The sequence below is a fragment of the Drosophila nasuta genome, chromosome X (assembly GCF_023558535.2).
Source record: "Drosophila nasuta strain 15112-1781.00 chromosome X, ASM2355853v1, whole genome shotgun sequence".
Taxonomy (NCBI): Eukaryota; Metazoa; Arthropoda; class Insecta; order Diptera; family Drosophilidae; genus Drosophila; species Drosophila nasuta.
The window spans coordinates 29,221,488-29,236,365 of NC_083459.1; the positions used below are offsets into that span (position 1 = coordinate 29,221,488).

A 14,878-nucleotide genomic window follows, 5' to 3' on the forward strand; every position below is an offset into this window, starting at 1 on the left:
TTGATTTTAGCGCGCTTGATTTTCTATGGTTCATATAATCTTGATACAAGATTTTATTCTTAATTTTATCAGGTTTTTTTCTTTCTGTGTTATTGTGTGCTATTGAGTTAATCGACTATAGCTTAAGCTCTGTTGCTGTTCAGATTTCAAATGTGTTGAGCTACTTAGAGCTATTTTCAGTATGAAGAAAACTCAACTTTAACTATATCAAATTGCTGTTCAATTTGTTTTCTTTTTTTTTTTTAAATGATTTACGCTGCATCTCATTCACTTTTGGTAATCCATTTCAAATTGTTTTAGATTGACTAAAGAGTACAATTTATTGAACAATTTATTTGAAGTTGCAGTTGATGTTCACTCTGTCTGGCTTTTATTTATTCCCTTTTCCCTCTTTGAAAATACTGTTGGATTCCGTCAGTAGTTTTATCTACTACAAGTGAAGCAAATGCTTTAATGCAATCAAGCTTATCCATTCGCTCAGTTGTTGCCACTTTTTAATTGTCTGTCTGAGGGCAGGGAAGAGCGATTCATTATCGCAGCTTATTGCTAATTTCAATTATAATTGCATAATTAATGCTGAAATGGAGCTGTAATTGCTGTCGAATAAAAAACCATTTGTCGAAATATTTCGTATAGTCTTTTTACTTATTTTTTGTTGTTGTTTATTTAAAAACGTATAATTAAAAGTCGTTTGTTTATAGTGTATCAAAAAAAAAAGAAGTGGGGGAGAGAGAGAGAGAGAAAGAGGGATTATATTATAACAACTTGCATAACATCGTGCAAGATCTTGAGCTCAATATTATCATCTCTGACATGCCCAACATAAATGGAATTCTTTTTTCTTTTCTTTTCTTTTCTTTTCTTTTCTTTTCTTTTCTTTTTTTTTATAATCTTAACGGTCTACAAGTGGCTGCGTTTTTTGCGTTTTTTTTTAGTTTTTTCCATCGTTTAGTTTTTCTTCATTTTGGTGACTTTTTTTTGTTCACAAAGTGGGAGACAACTTAAATAATATATTTCAATATTTTAATTATTGTATGTGTAAAAAGCTAATCGCGTTTTAAGAACGAAAACAGACAAAAGAGAGAGAGAGAGAGAAAGAGTTGTTAATGGGGAAAAGAAAGAAAAGGAAGCAACATATTACAGAAGATATTTATCGCTGGCCGAGTGCGCCCACAGAGGGCGCCACTCAAATTAGGAGTGTAGCAGCACAAGAAATTGGAATTGGAATTGGAAGTCAAAGAAAGCGCCAAAAAAAGTCGAAAGGTAGTTGAAATAGAAAAGAGAGAGCGAGAGGGCAGCGGCGGTTGGCTGTGGGCAAGGATTGGGGTTTAGAGATTGTGGGGTAGAAGAAGAAGAAGAAGGGCGGAGCGGGAGGTGCAACTGCACTTCCGCTACAGCTTCATTTCCGCATCATTCGTTGAAAGTGTCACGCTGGAAGTGGATGTGGACGGAAGAAAACGGGCTGCTGCTGCTGCTGCTGTTGCTGTTGCTTTTTCTGTTAACGGACTAACGGGTTAACGGGTCAGCGGATGAACCGGTTAGCCGGTTTACAGTATGGTGCCGGGCTTTCGCAGGGGCAAACGACGACGCTGTCCAAGCAGACCCAAGCCGCGTGCCTGCTGCTTTGTGGTGGCCTCGGCGGGCTCAGTTGTCTCCTGCTCCTTGGCCTCGCCGGACTCCTCAGAGTTTGCCGCAGCGCCAGCATTATCCTTGGCTGCTGTCTGCTCAGCGGAACCATCTGCGTGCTCCTCCTCAGCGGGTGCTTCTGTAAAATATACACAAGAGTTTAGTAGATTCGAGTAAAGTAGAGTAAAGAAGAGTAGTTGGTTAAACTTATGATACAAGACTGTGAAGATCACTTGGGAGAAAAGTTCCGATATGAACTTGAACGGAGCTCAAAAAGATAAGAATATAGCTGAAAGAAAGCTTAAAAAGAAATTAGGAGCTGAGCAACTCCTGGTACTTAGTTTGGAAGTATTTCAGGAGGAGCTCAGGAGGGCTGCTCTTAGCACGTAGAGCGAATATTTCAGTTGTAACATACATGTATATTGAGAGAATCATCTTGAAATAATTATCTGATTAGATTACTCAGGGTAGAACTGAATTTAAAAAGAGCTTGACATCTCGGGAAAAGCACTAGGAAATAATCTACTGAGCAATTTCTCGTACTTAGTTGGGAAGCATTTCAGGAAGATTCCGGAGTGTTTCTAGGGAAAAGCACTAGGGAATAAAGTGCTGAGCAACTCCTCGTACTTTGTTCGGAAGATCCTCAGAAGAGGTAGATAAAATACTTCGGATACAAATTGCGAGAATCATTTCGACATAATGATGTGAACGAATTTGAAAAGAACTTGAAAGGAGCTTGACATCTCGGGAAAAGCATTAGGAAATAATCTGCTGAGCAATTCCTCGTACTTAGTTGGGAAGTATTTCAGGAGAAGCTCAAGGGTGTCTCTAGGAGGTAGATTGAGCGGGTCATCTTAAAATAATGATGCAATAAGAATGCTCTGAATAGTCTAGCGGAGTTTTTGGGATTTAGTTAGTCAGAAGAATATCCCAAGGCATTCGTGACGAGCAACCTACCTGTGGTCGAGGTAGCCGCTGCAGCGCCGCCGAGATGCAGGCGACGCTTGGCTAGCAGCGGATTGATTTTGCGGGGCGCTACCGCCGCTGACGACGGCGACGACGACGACGCTGGCGAGGCGGAAGCAGCAGCTGGTGCGGCACCGCCCGCTACTGTGGCTGCGGCAGCCGATTTCGACTTGGCCGCATCAGTCTTGTGCAACGCATTGAGGCGCGGACGGTTCTTGAGGCGATTGAGACCGGACACGGGTCCGGCATGGTTGGCAGCGCTGCCGGCAGCGGCATCGCCTTCCTCAGTCTTCTCACCGGTCTCGCCGGCCTCCGCCTCGTTGCCCTTCACATCATTGTGATGGCTGCTATCCGCTGCCGAATCCTCAGCCGCGTCCTTCGGTGCCTCGGTGCTGGCGCCAGCGCGTCCCAGTTTGCCACGTGGCAGCAATCGATTGCCACCGGCACGATGCAGATTGAAGCGTGACGGACGCACAGACTCAGCAGTAGCAGCTGGCGCGGCTCCTGATGTCTTGGCTGCCGCCTCCTCACCCTGGCTACCCTCCTCGGCAGGAGCACCGCTGTCGGCAGCTGGCGCCTTGGTGGTGGTGATGCGACTGCGTCCACGCAGATTCAGTCCGGGACGACTGCGCAGTGTGCTGCGTGCTGTGGTGCTGGGTGCGGCATCTCCAGAGCTGGCTGCGCTATCGGAGCTCTCCTCATCGGCGGAACCGGCGGGTTTCTCGGTGGTTGATGTGCTTGTGCCGCGCAGGTTGAAGCGGTTGCGTGCTGTAAATTGAGGCGAGAATTTAGTAGATGTCTTTAACATACGGAAACTCAGTTACTTACGTCTGCCACGTGCAAAACCGGAGCTCACGGGCTTCACTTCCTTGACGGGCGCAGCTTCTTCCTCAACAGCAGCTTCGGCTGCGGGTTCAGGGCTGGCGGTGGTGCGTGCACCGGGACGGGAGCGACCGCCAATTGAGGGACGCGAGAAACGATCTGCGGAAGAGAGAATCTAGGTGAACAAGCAGTCTCATAATGGTAAAAAACCCTGAAGCAGTATTGGGAGAATAATAAGTGTTGCAGATTAGCCAGGAACTGTTTGAATAAGATCCTTCAAATGCCCAAAATACAGATTCTCCATGAAACTTTAAGAATTTCTGAACTGTCTTGGTAAAACGTCTTGAATAAACGCTATGGAAAAACTCTCATAATGGTAAAAAAGCCTGAAGCAGTATTGGGAGAATAATGAGTGTTGCAGATTAGGCAGGAACTGTTTGGGTAAGATCCTTCAAATGCCTAAAATACAGACTCTCCATGAAACTTTTACAATTTCTGAACTGTCTTGGTAAAACGTCTTGAATAAACGCTATGGAAAAACTCTTCAGGGTTCAAAAACTATACTAAACACCCCGGGGCAACCTCTTAGGAATTGAGTAACCGCGTAAAATAAAGACTCTTCATGAAACTTTTAGGACTTCTGCACTCAGGTTGCAGTATAAAAACACCCTGGGGTATATAAACAAAAAGGAGTAAGGGACCTTCACCTTGGGGGATCATCAGGATTAAGAGTGTATCCTTAGTATTTTAGAAAGTGTGATTGAGGTTCATGTGTAAATCTATTTAAAGAGGACTAAGGAACTTTCACTTTATGGAATTATCAGGGTTAATAAAGTATCCTCAGTATGTTATACAGTCTAATTTAGGTTCATGTGCGCAACCCATCCAGAAAAATCTAAAGCTAAATACCCAATTTCGAAGTTTATCCCTCCTTGAGTTTAGGGACTTTCTGCTACACTTACTTCTGCCAGTCTTGGTGGGTTCTGTGGGCGTCGACTCAGTGGTTGTTGTGGTGCTTGTGGAGCCGCCCTCGCGCAACTTGAAGCGATTGCGTCCAGCGAGACCATTGAGACCCGATCGTCGGCCGCCAAAGAGCGAAGGTGCCGCTGTTGTTGTGGTTGTGGTTGTGGTCGGTGCCTCTGTTGTCGTTGTGGTGGTGGTTGTGGTCGTTGTGGTTGTGGTTGTCGTTGTCGACGACAGCTCCTCGGGCACTGTGGTGGCATCGTCGGCATCGGTGCTGGCGGTATCGGGACTGAGGGTGGTCTCATCGATGCCATCGGCAGCGGTTGTCTCCTCCATGTTGAGATTCTCGTTGGTCAGTATGGCATACAGATCGAGGGCAGCCTTCTCCATCGATGGCGTTGTCTGTTCCGTCTCATCATCCAACTTGGCGGTGATCTCGCTGTCGCTCTCGCTCTCGCTGTCACGCTCCTTTGCCTTGGCTGCTGCGGCGGCTGCTGCTGCGGCAGCTGCCTCCTGTTCGACGGCAATCACCGGTTTCAGCTCCTTGTCGCCGTTGCGTGAGCCCTTCTGCTGTTTCTCATCGGTATTGAAGGTTTCGCTGTCGACCAATTCGAGGCTGGGACGCTTGACACTGATCTTCTTACGCTCCGCGGCCGTTTCCAGCGAGTCCAGCGCCGGTGTCGGTTGCACATCAATGTTCTTGCCGCGGCTGGGGAAACGAGTGTTCAACGGCAGACGCTCGGCCTCAATGTCCTCGGAGGCATCCACACTGTTGCTGGCCGCACGTCCCTTGGCCTTGCCGCTCTGCAAACTGTTCTCACTGGGCGTGGCCGCTGTGCTGCGATCGATGTTCGAGTAGCGAGTCTTGCCACGTGTGTCCAGATCGGCGGGGGCTTCAACGGCAGCGGGAGCGGCCACAGCTGGCTTCGCCTTGCTGTCGGTATTGGCATCCTCTTCGTCCTCGTAGTAGTAGACATACTCGTACTCGTAGTCCTGGCCGTTGGGTCCCTTTTTGATCTCGATGCGTGACTTCTTGTTGTTCTCGCTGCCGGCGCCGTCGAGCGCAAAGTTCTGATTGACAAACTCATCGTGTGGATCGACCAGCATGTCATCGTCCAGATTGTCGATCTTCTTGGCCGCCGTTGGCTGTGGTGTGGTCAACGGCAGGGCTGGCTGATCGGTGCTCGACTTGAGAGCCAACTCAGCTTGGGCAGCCTCCTCGATTTCACGACGCACCTCGGCGAGTTCCTCCTCCTCGATGGCACGCTTCGCCTCGATGCTCTTCATCACATCCTCGTTGATGAGCGCACTGAGCACGGGATTCAGTTCGGGGCGCTCCTTTGTGGCCAGCAAATTCATGGAGTAATCACCGCCATCCGCCGAACGAATGCTGATCTTGTGCGATGTGTGGAAACCTTCGTCGCCCTGCGAGCTCGCTCCTGGCACCTTGTGCGCTGTCTCGAACTCTTCGCGCTTCACCAGCGGATCGGACAGTTGCTTCTCCAATGGCACCGTGGCGAGCTCCTCGCTGGCCACCAGCATGGCCAGACAGCCTAATAGACAACTGCAAAGAAGGAAAAGGACAGTGTTCAATTAGTATAATTGATTATGTTAAGCAACTTCAAGGGAATTTTCATTATTCGGTCAGGGTAACGTTTTTGACCTAAGAGCCTTGAAGGGGTAAATCGGGTAACTAGAAAGATTTTTATAAGCATCAAGAGGAGTGCTAGACTTATTGAAATCTTGTATTATTAAGCAAGTTCTTTTGGGAATGAGTAAGTAAATGATTTTTTTGTGATTCCTTCTCAATTGAAGCAGACTTCAATTCGGTTCTTTCTCTTCATCATTTCCATACTCTTAGAGCCGAAGTCTTAAAGACTTAAAACACCTTTGACTGGCATTCCTCACTGGAAACTCTTACATCAGAGCTTGACCCTGATTAGCTTTATGTATTGCAATCAAATTGAATAAAGATGCATCTGCTGCCAGTTTGTTAATCAGCTAGGAATGAACTTGACCCACTCTCCTAATGCTGCTATTAATACAATGAAGCCAATCAAGCATTAAGCTCTCCGAAAATAAAAGTGCTAAAGTGTATATTGTATTAAAAATCAAGTCTTTCTCTATCTGCATTTCAAATCAGTTTCGTTGCTGTTTGCTTTGGTTTGGTTTGGTTTGGTTTTGGTGTCTAGTCAATGTCTACGGCGTGTCTATTCAAACTGTCTGGCTGCTAGAGTCTCGGTTCACTATGATCATGACCTAGTCTCCCATTGCGTTCCCCCAAATTGAACACTGATTGGGTATAATTAAATCATTTGATCAAATTACGCCCGAAAATAATAATGATTGTGCTTATCTGGTTTGAAGTGGAGCTAAGCTAAGGAGGGGATGATTGATTTGGCTTTAGGCATAGATCATCGCGTGCTGATCGCTGCCTAATGATCAATCATGTTTGGACGCCGTAACGCAGAGTGATTGGAGTGATGTCGATATGCTGCTTGTGCAGATGCAGCATCAACAACAACAACAACAAAAACCTTTCACAATTTCATTACTCCAATCTCTTTGGTCTTTTATGTAGATGAAGAGATTGTGCATGCGATCGTCATGTCGTGCAATTGCAGCAATAGTTCATTGGGCTTTGCAAATCCGCATTGCGATGCAACCAAATAGTTGTCGATGATGATTGTAGCAAGGGAGTGAGGATGGGAGGGAGAGTGTTGGATGTTGAGAGGGGGAAAGCAGCGAGTTGCCAACGATGGCTCAAGGCAAACCACAAAATGAAAAGCAGAGACAGAAAGACAGAGAGTAAATAAGAAATAAAATCAAATAAAATATTGACCACTGTCCACCGTCCAGCTGAAGTCGATGTCGGGAAACTTGAGACAAGGAATATACATATACGATACATATATAGTATAGTAGACAGATATGTGCATATAATGCGCGTAGTAGTCGATGTTGTTAACGTTCATGTTAATGTTAACGTTAACGTATCGAACCGGTTTTCGAACAAAAGGTGTTAACCCATTTCGAATTCGATTTCAATTTCGATTTCGATTTCGTTGGCCATTTCAACAGAGCCCAGCCTCAGTCTCGAGGTTCAACTCCCGAGCCGGCAAATGTTACTACGACTGTGTGTTCGATATCTTAAAGACAAGACTCTAGAGCGGGGTCGCGGGTCGCCTCGAAATTCCCTCCCTCCTCACTCTCCTGTCTCTCTCTGTCTCTCTTTGCTTCCCAATCCATATGTTGGCGCTCTTGACGATAACTTTTAACATTTTGAATTATGTGCAGTTGGCATCGTTTTGCAGCCCCATTCGCTTTTTTTTTCTCTCTCTTTTCTGTATGGCGAACAAGTTTCGACAACAGCTCGTTGTAAAGGTAGACAACTTCAACTTATTTTAATTGCAACAGCAACAGCTAAAGCTACAGCTACAACAACACTAACACTAGCAACAGCAACAACAACAGCAACAACAGTAACAACTGACAGCCCAAATGGCCCAAGAAACAATGGCTCCAAGAAAAGTTATAATTATGTCTACACATCGTGCAAATTGCCAGCAGAGGAGCAATTCTTTTTTATTTTCGCAAATACCCAGCAACTGTTAAGCGAATGTCGATGGGATGTGATGAACGCAATACAAACGAAATTGTAGTTTTGCTGTAATTCATAAATTCCAATAGAGTGTTATAGAGATTTTCATAAAATCCACAATTCTTCAGAGTATTTGGTGAGCTTAGCTAATTAAAGTGAAGTGCTGCTAGTTAAAGGTCAAATTACTTAGTTATTCAGCCAATATTCAAATTCTGATAATGCTATAAGATCCAATGTACATAAATGTGATAAAGCCAGTTAAAGAGGTGCATAAAAAAATTAATACATTTTTAATGAAATCCACTTTGAAATGCAATAAAAACAGAATAATATATATGTATATTAAGGAAGTTATTGGATACATGTACATCTAATAGTCTCATCTGGGCACACTAGCGATAGTTCGATACAACAAACCCTTTAGAAATTAGCAGCTGAATACAACTACATAATATAGAGTTTTAATACATCAATAAAAACTCTGTAATAATCAAATGTAATTAATTTTCCAATTAACAAATTGCCTGTAAATTGAGGAATCTTCAACAAGTTTTGAACATTTCCAAACCATAAAATTCAAGTCCATAAATGTTAAATATTAAAAGAATTTTAAACAACTTTTGAAGTGCTTAAAGTCTATAAAGAACTTCTAGTAAATTACAGTATTCAAATGTAACTAGTAAGTGACCTTTCAGTTCCTAAATGCATAAAATTCAAGTCGATAAATGTTAAATACTCTACGACTCTTAAAGGAAATTAAAATGTTTAAAATCTACTAAGAGCTTTCAGTAATTTAAATCATCAAAATTAACTATTAAATGACCTTTCTCTGTAGAAGTTTTCAGAAGAAAAATAGAAAAAGACTAAAGAAGAACAGGGCATTTGGCATGTCTATAACTCGTCGATATAGTAAGGCATTCGCTTTAGCTCTAATTGTGTTGTCTGAGGTAACATCAAGCCCAAGTCAAGGGAGGGGGAAAGGGAGAGAGGGTGAGGTAGGTAAGCAGTGGTGTGCTTGTGGTTTTCGAGTCAGCTGTCCGACTTCTTGGACATGTTATGCATGAGGTGACAATGCGCACATCGCCACACACATACACACACACACACTGACACAATATACCGAACACAATGCAAGAGATCCGCACTGAGCAACAGCGAACAATGTGCAATATTGGCGTGCTGGCACAGTGGGCTGGCATATGCCAAAAATGGCACGAAAAAATTGAGGAAAAGCCATTAATACGCCCACATGGCGAATAATTGTTGTCATGATTTATCGTTCGTTGTGTCGCTCGACGGGAAGAGTGCAACTTACCCAAATGATTGATTGTGGTAGATAATTTGATGACTATGCCATCGTAACTGTCACTCCTTAAAATTTTACTTCATTTTTTGGTGTGCTTGTTTTACTATCTGTTTATCTGCACATTTTTCACTATTTGCTTTGGCTCGCAGTTGCAGTTTTAAAAGTTTTGAAATATGTCAAGCTTATTAGACAAATATTTGCATTTAACATAGTTTTGACATTAAATTCCCTTTTATTTCCTTTTTTATTCCAGGAACAACTGTCAATTATCGAATCTGTTTGGTAAGTTTGATATTTTTATTTACAAATAGTTGAGACGATTGCGATTAATATGAGAAAAGTCTTTTAACTTTAATATAAGAATCATATTTCATTTGAAAAATAGGCGAGAGACATTTACATTGCTTATTAAATAGTGTGTGCTTTAAAAAAAACATAACCTTGTATTGTTATTAGTCGTTTATATTATAAAAGGTTTTAATTTTTAAATCGAACGAAGAACAACAAATCATTTTTGTTATTTGATATTATTTTATTAAAGAAATACTTGGTTTGACATTACTTTTTAAATGGAACGAATAAATTATAGTAACTGTTTTAAAAATAACAACAATTACTTAGATTGACATTTTATATCAATATTATTTTAACACACTCGAGTCCCAACAGAAATCTGTTCATTAACATGACTCGCATGTTGTAATTAGAATTCTTTAGAAATGTAACCGGCTTTAGCTTGCACCTTTGAAAAGTTGTTCTCTAGAGAGTTACATTGAACTCTCAGTCAACCTTTCTATCACAGCTTTTACAGTCACACCCCTCGGACATTCACTTGACAATATTCTAGGCACACACACTTTTACTTCCTCTTCGAGTTAATTTTCTTTGCGTTGCGTTGCATTTAATGTGACATTCTATTTTCAAGGCGTGTTCAATTGATTGTGCACCACGGTGACACAATGTCAGAGAGCAAAGCAAACGACAACAACAACAGCAACAACAACAGCGGCAAGTGTGTTGTGAATGTGAATGACTGATTAACCGTTAGAGTAGGAGTAAGTAACGGGACTGAGCATTTGGGGGTGAGTGCGCCAAGTATTGCGAGTACTTTTGAGCATGTAACGTTAGACTGACTGACTGACTGACTGAGTGAGTAAGCGAGTGAGCGAGAGAGCGAGTGAATGAACGAATGACTCGCATTGCCAGCTGCTGCTGTTGTTGTTGTTGTTGGTACTGTTGTTGTTGCTGCTGCCCTCCCATTGTGCTGTCTGTTTGGCTGGCGATCTCACATTGGAAAGGCCACTTGGCAACTGGGCGACGTTTTTCTTATAGCTTCGCTTTGATTGTGGGGGAGAGTGTATGTATGAGTGTCTGTGTGTGAGTGTCTGTGTGTGTGTGTGTGTGTTGGGTGTGGCATGCATGCGATTTGTATTTTTCATTCGGCAATTCATTTGTTGGCCACAAATTAAAATACAAAAAAAAAATGCCAAAAAAAAAGCTAAAAGCCAAAAATGAAGCGTGGCAGCCGCGCATGCGTTTTGACGCTTTTTGGCCATTAGATGCGGCGTCGTTGTCTCACTTCACGTGTGTGTATGTTAGGTGTGTTTGTGTGTGTGTGTGTGTGTCTTAGCTGGAGGCCATTGACGTCGTTGGGAGCAGTGAAGCAGCAACAAGCAGCAGACAACAGACTCACAGACAAACACCAGCAACAATGTTGCTCAAATGTAAAATACGTTTTTTTATTTATCATTTTTTTTTTTGCATTGCATTGTTGTTGGATGCGTTGCAAAAAGGTTTTTGACTCCCCATCTTCGAGCCCAACGCTTTGCCTCGCGTTGACCTTTCAAACACGCAGCAGCAGCCGCAACAAGAGAAACCGAAGCTGAAGCTGAAGCTGAAGCCGAAGCCAAAGCCAATTAGTAGCTGGCTTTTTGGGAATTTTTGGCCTTTGCATTTGGCCTTTTGCATAACCGTTTAAAAAGCAGTCAAAAGGCTGTCATATTTATTTATTGGCCAACTAGTTGACTAAACAACTGACTAACTCACTAACTGACTGACTGATTGACTGACCACAACTGATTGACTGCCCGTCTGTCCGTCTGTCCGTCCGTCTGTCTGTTTCACCGTTTTTAATGCCCAAGCAAAGCAAACTTGTTGACCAAGGCCAACACAATCTGCATGCCAAATTCATGTGCTGTGTGTTTTCACTGCTCTCGAGGCTGCGCAGCTTTGGTCTGTCATAAAAAGCTGCAGCATCGCATTTTTATGTGCCTGCTGCAGCTGGCTCACATTGTAAACCAACAGACAAGAGGGTGAAGAGGAGCGAGGGGAGGAAGAAGAGAAGACTTGCATCCTTTTACTCAGGGATTATTGCCTCAAGCAACAGCAACAGCAACAACATTGTTGTGCCCGAGAGTATGTTTATGGGTAATCACTGACCAACAAGTTGGCCAAGTTAACAACAGCAACAACAACTTCTCGGTGTGTGTGTGTGTGGCTAATGTCAAAAGGTGCTCGCTGCTGTTGCAACTTGAGGCCAAAGCTGCAAAGCTGGCATCCAGAATGCAGTTAACCGTAAAATTGGCCAATTGCCCAGACGCACACGCTGCGTATACGCAATGTGCTCGAGGCACTTTTCTTGTTGGGCAGTGGATAAGCGCATCAAATGCGACAAGCGCAACTAAATCAATACTCCACAACAGAAATATTAAAATGAATAAATACCACAAGCAAAAACTGTTTATCACAAATTAAAACGAAGAAACGAAAAAGCAAACGAAGTGCAAGAAATTTGCTACTCGAAACAAATTTGGGAAACTTAATGCTCAGCTGAAGACAAATTAAGAATTGTTATTCTTAAATATAAATTGAAAGTAAAGCAGGCTTAAAACAATTAATTTAGGACTTTATTTGTTGCATAAAAATGAGTGAACAAACTACGAATACTCAACTACTATTTACATCTTTTTGAAATGTTCATCGATAGCAAACTTGTTGCACTTCAAAGAATATAATTTAATAGCAATAATTATCTTAAATTATATTTCAAGATGCTATTTTCTTGTCTATAATTTTCTCATCTTTACTTTAGCATATTTCTGATTTGACCGATTTAACTGCAATTTAAGACAATCAATTCTTTAGACATTTTTATTAAATCCTTTTTAAACAGATCTTACAAACATTTCTGGTATCAAATGCTGAGCTTTGTGGATTTTGCGGTATTATTCTTAAGATATGCCAAATACATACATATACCGAAGGCTTTATTTGGTATATTGATTAGTACTATTTTCATTCTATATAGACTACCAAAATATACCAGATTGTCAGCCAAAGCAACTAAGAATAGTAGTTTCTCATACAAACGCATTTCTTAAACATCGCAAGTATAACAAGTAAGAAAGTTACACTCGAGTGTGCTCAACGGTGAGATACCCGCTACCCATTTTTAATAAAGGCAAAATATTGCGGTATCATTTTCAAAATATACCGAAAATACTAAAAAATACTAAAAATATACCAAATGGTATGTTTGGTATATCGATATAGAACACCATTCAAAATATACCATAGACGGCACAATGTGCCAGATTGTCAGCCAAAGCAACTCAGACCCCTAGTAAGTAGGCGTTTTTGCCCATACAAAAGTATTTCTTTAATAACTTCCACAATTTTTATCTGATCGTAACCAAATTTTCAGGAATCATAAATACTAGAGTAATTATTGTATATACCTAGCTCTAACTTTAAAATTACACTTGTTATTCTATTTTTTTGATTTGAGGGGGCGGAAGTGGGCGTGGCAAAAATTTGAAACAAACTTGATCTGCGTGCAAACATAACAAATGCTGTCGAAAAAAATTATAGCTCTATCTCTTATAGTCTCTGAGATCTAGATGTTAATACGGACGGACAGACAGACAGACAGACAGACGAACACGACTTTATCGTCTCGTCGGCTGTTTATGCTAATCAAGAATATGCCTTATAGGGTCGGAGATACCTCATTCTGTCTGTTAAAATACCCTTTGGATACTGGGTATACAAATACCAATCTCTCTCTCGCTGACAACTGATGCGTTATGGCTTAATTAAAGTGTATGTTCTCGAATTTTTGTGGTTGATTTTGTGTGGCAAACTTTTTAATTTAGATCTGTCCTCTTTCCCACTTTTTGTGTCAACGTTTTAGGTAATTGAAATGTAATATTTAATACTCACATTTTGAGCAGCATTTTAGCTATTTGTGTGATTGTTTGTTGATGTTGGTTTTGTAGTTGTTGTCGTTGTTGTTGTTTTTGCTCCTGCAGCAGCTCAAGTTGTTTTCGTTATTTGTTGTTTGTTGGTTTTATTTGAATTTGCACTTTTGAAAGTCAAATGTTCAACTATTGAAAAATAAAAACATTAAAAAAAATGAGAAAAAAAATGTAAGTAAAATTGCTGGATTTCTTTATTGATTAATTTCGCATTTATCGATTATTTTGCGAACGCGAACGCGATTCGATTCGATTCGATTTGTTTTTGATTTTGTTTACTTGTTTTTTTTTTTGTATGTGTATTTCGTTGTGCTCTTGTTATAATTTGCTTGTTTTGTTATATTCACAATATTGTGTGTGTGTTGTTGTTGTTGTTGTTGCACTTTCACTTTTCACTTTGAAGTTTTTTTCGACACAAAATCAATTAAAAATCTCCAAAAATCAACTTCAGCCTCCCCCCAACCAATGAACAAAAAAAAATATAAAACATTTGCATGTGGCTGTGCTTCTATGTGTGAGTCGATGTGTTTGTATGTGTGTGTGTGTTAGAAATTTTGAAAAAATTACCCAATGAAAAAAAAAATTGAATACAAAAATTGAAAATGGAATTTAGTTTGAAAACAATTTTTTTTATATATTTTTCTGTTTTTTTTTATCGCGGAAATTTTGTTCAAGTTTGTTTTTTGAGTTTTTTGTTTGTTCGCGTTGCATGTAAAATGAAGTCGCGGCACTTGAAGCGGCTGCCTTTATATGCGGCCAATACACACACACACGCATACAAGTACACACACATACACACACACAGAGAGACACACGCACAACTGTTGCTGCTTCTTATACCATGAAATTGTCGTCGTCGTCGTCGATCGCTCGATCGCTTCGCCTTTTTTTTCAATATTCAATATTTATTACTTTGTTTTAATATGATTTATATAATTTCGTTTAGTTTTCAATTTTGTATCTTATATATATTTTACTTTGTTTTTTTTTTTATTCGGGATATATTTAGTATATTTTGTTGCTTGTGATCTTGGCGCAGCTTTTTCGGTCGGAGCAATCACTTTCGATTTCGCTGCCAGCTGAACGTGAAATGGCAAAATGATGAACGCAACAACCATCGAAAACCGTTGCTGTTGCCGTTGCCGTTTGCAGTCGCAGTCACAGTCGCTGCCAGCGTTGACGCCGACGTCGACGCCGGCTGAGCGGCAACATAACTGTTAGAGCGAGATGGCGCGTTCAGCAGGAGCGCGCTGTTGTTGGCTTTTGGTTATGGCCATGTTAACACTAAATCATTCACACCTGCTGCTGTGGTTGCTGCTGCTGTTGCTGTGGTTGCTG

At 41.5% G+C, this 14,878-nt stretch overlaps 1 protein-coding gene across 1 annotated transcript; it reads right to left on the bottom strand.

Moving 5' to 3' along the window:
- Positions 1-662: 662 nt before the first annotated feature.
- LOC132796447 (mucin-19) lies at positions 663-14,616 on the bottom strand. The gene is made up of 6 exons (XM_060807621.1): positions 14,381-14,616; positions 13,506-13,669; positions 4,377-5,941; positions 3,421-3,573; positions 2,584-3,360; positions 663-1,765 (listed from the first exon to the last, which is right to left on the bottom strand). Exons 2-6 carry the CDS (start codon positions 13,517-13,519, stop codon positions 1,548-1,550), a joined length of 2,727 nt encoding a protein of 908 aa, XP_060663604.1. The 5' UTR covers positions 13,520-13,669; positions 14,381-14,616; the 3' UTR covers positions 663-1,547.
- Between the last annotated feature and the right edge of the window lie 262 nt (positions 14,617-14,878).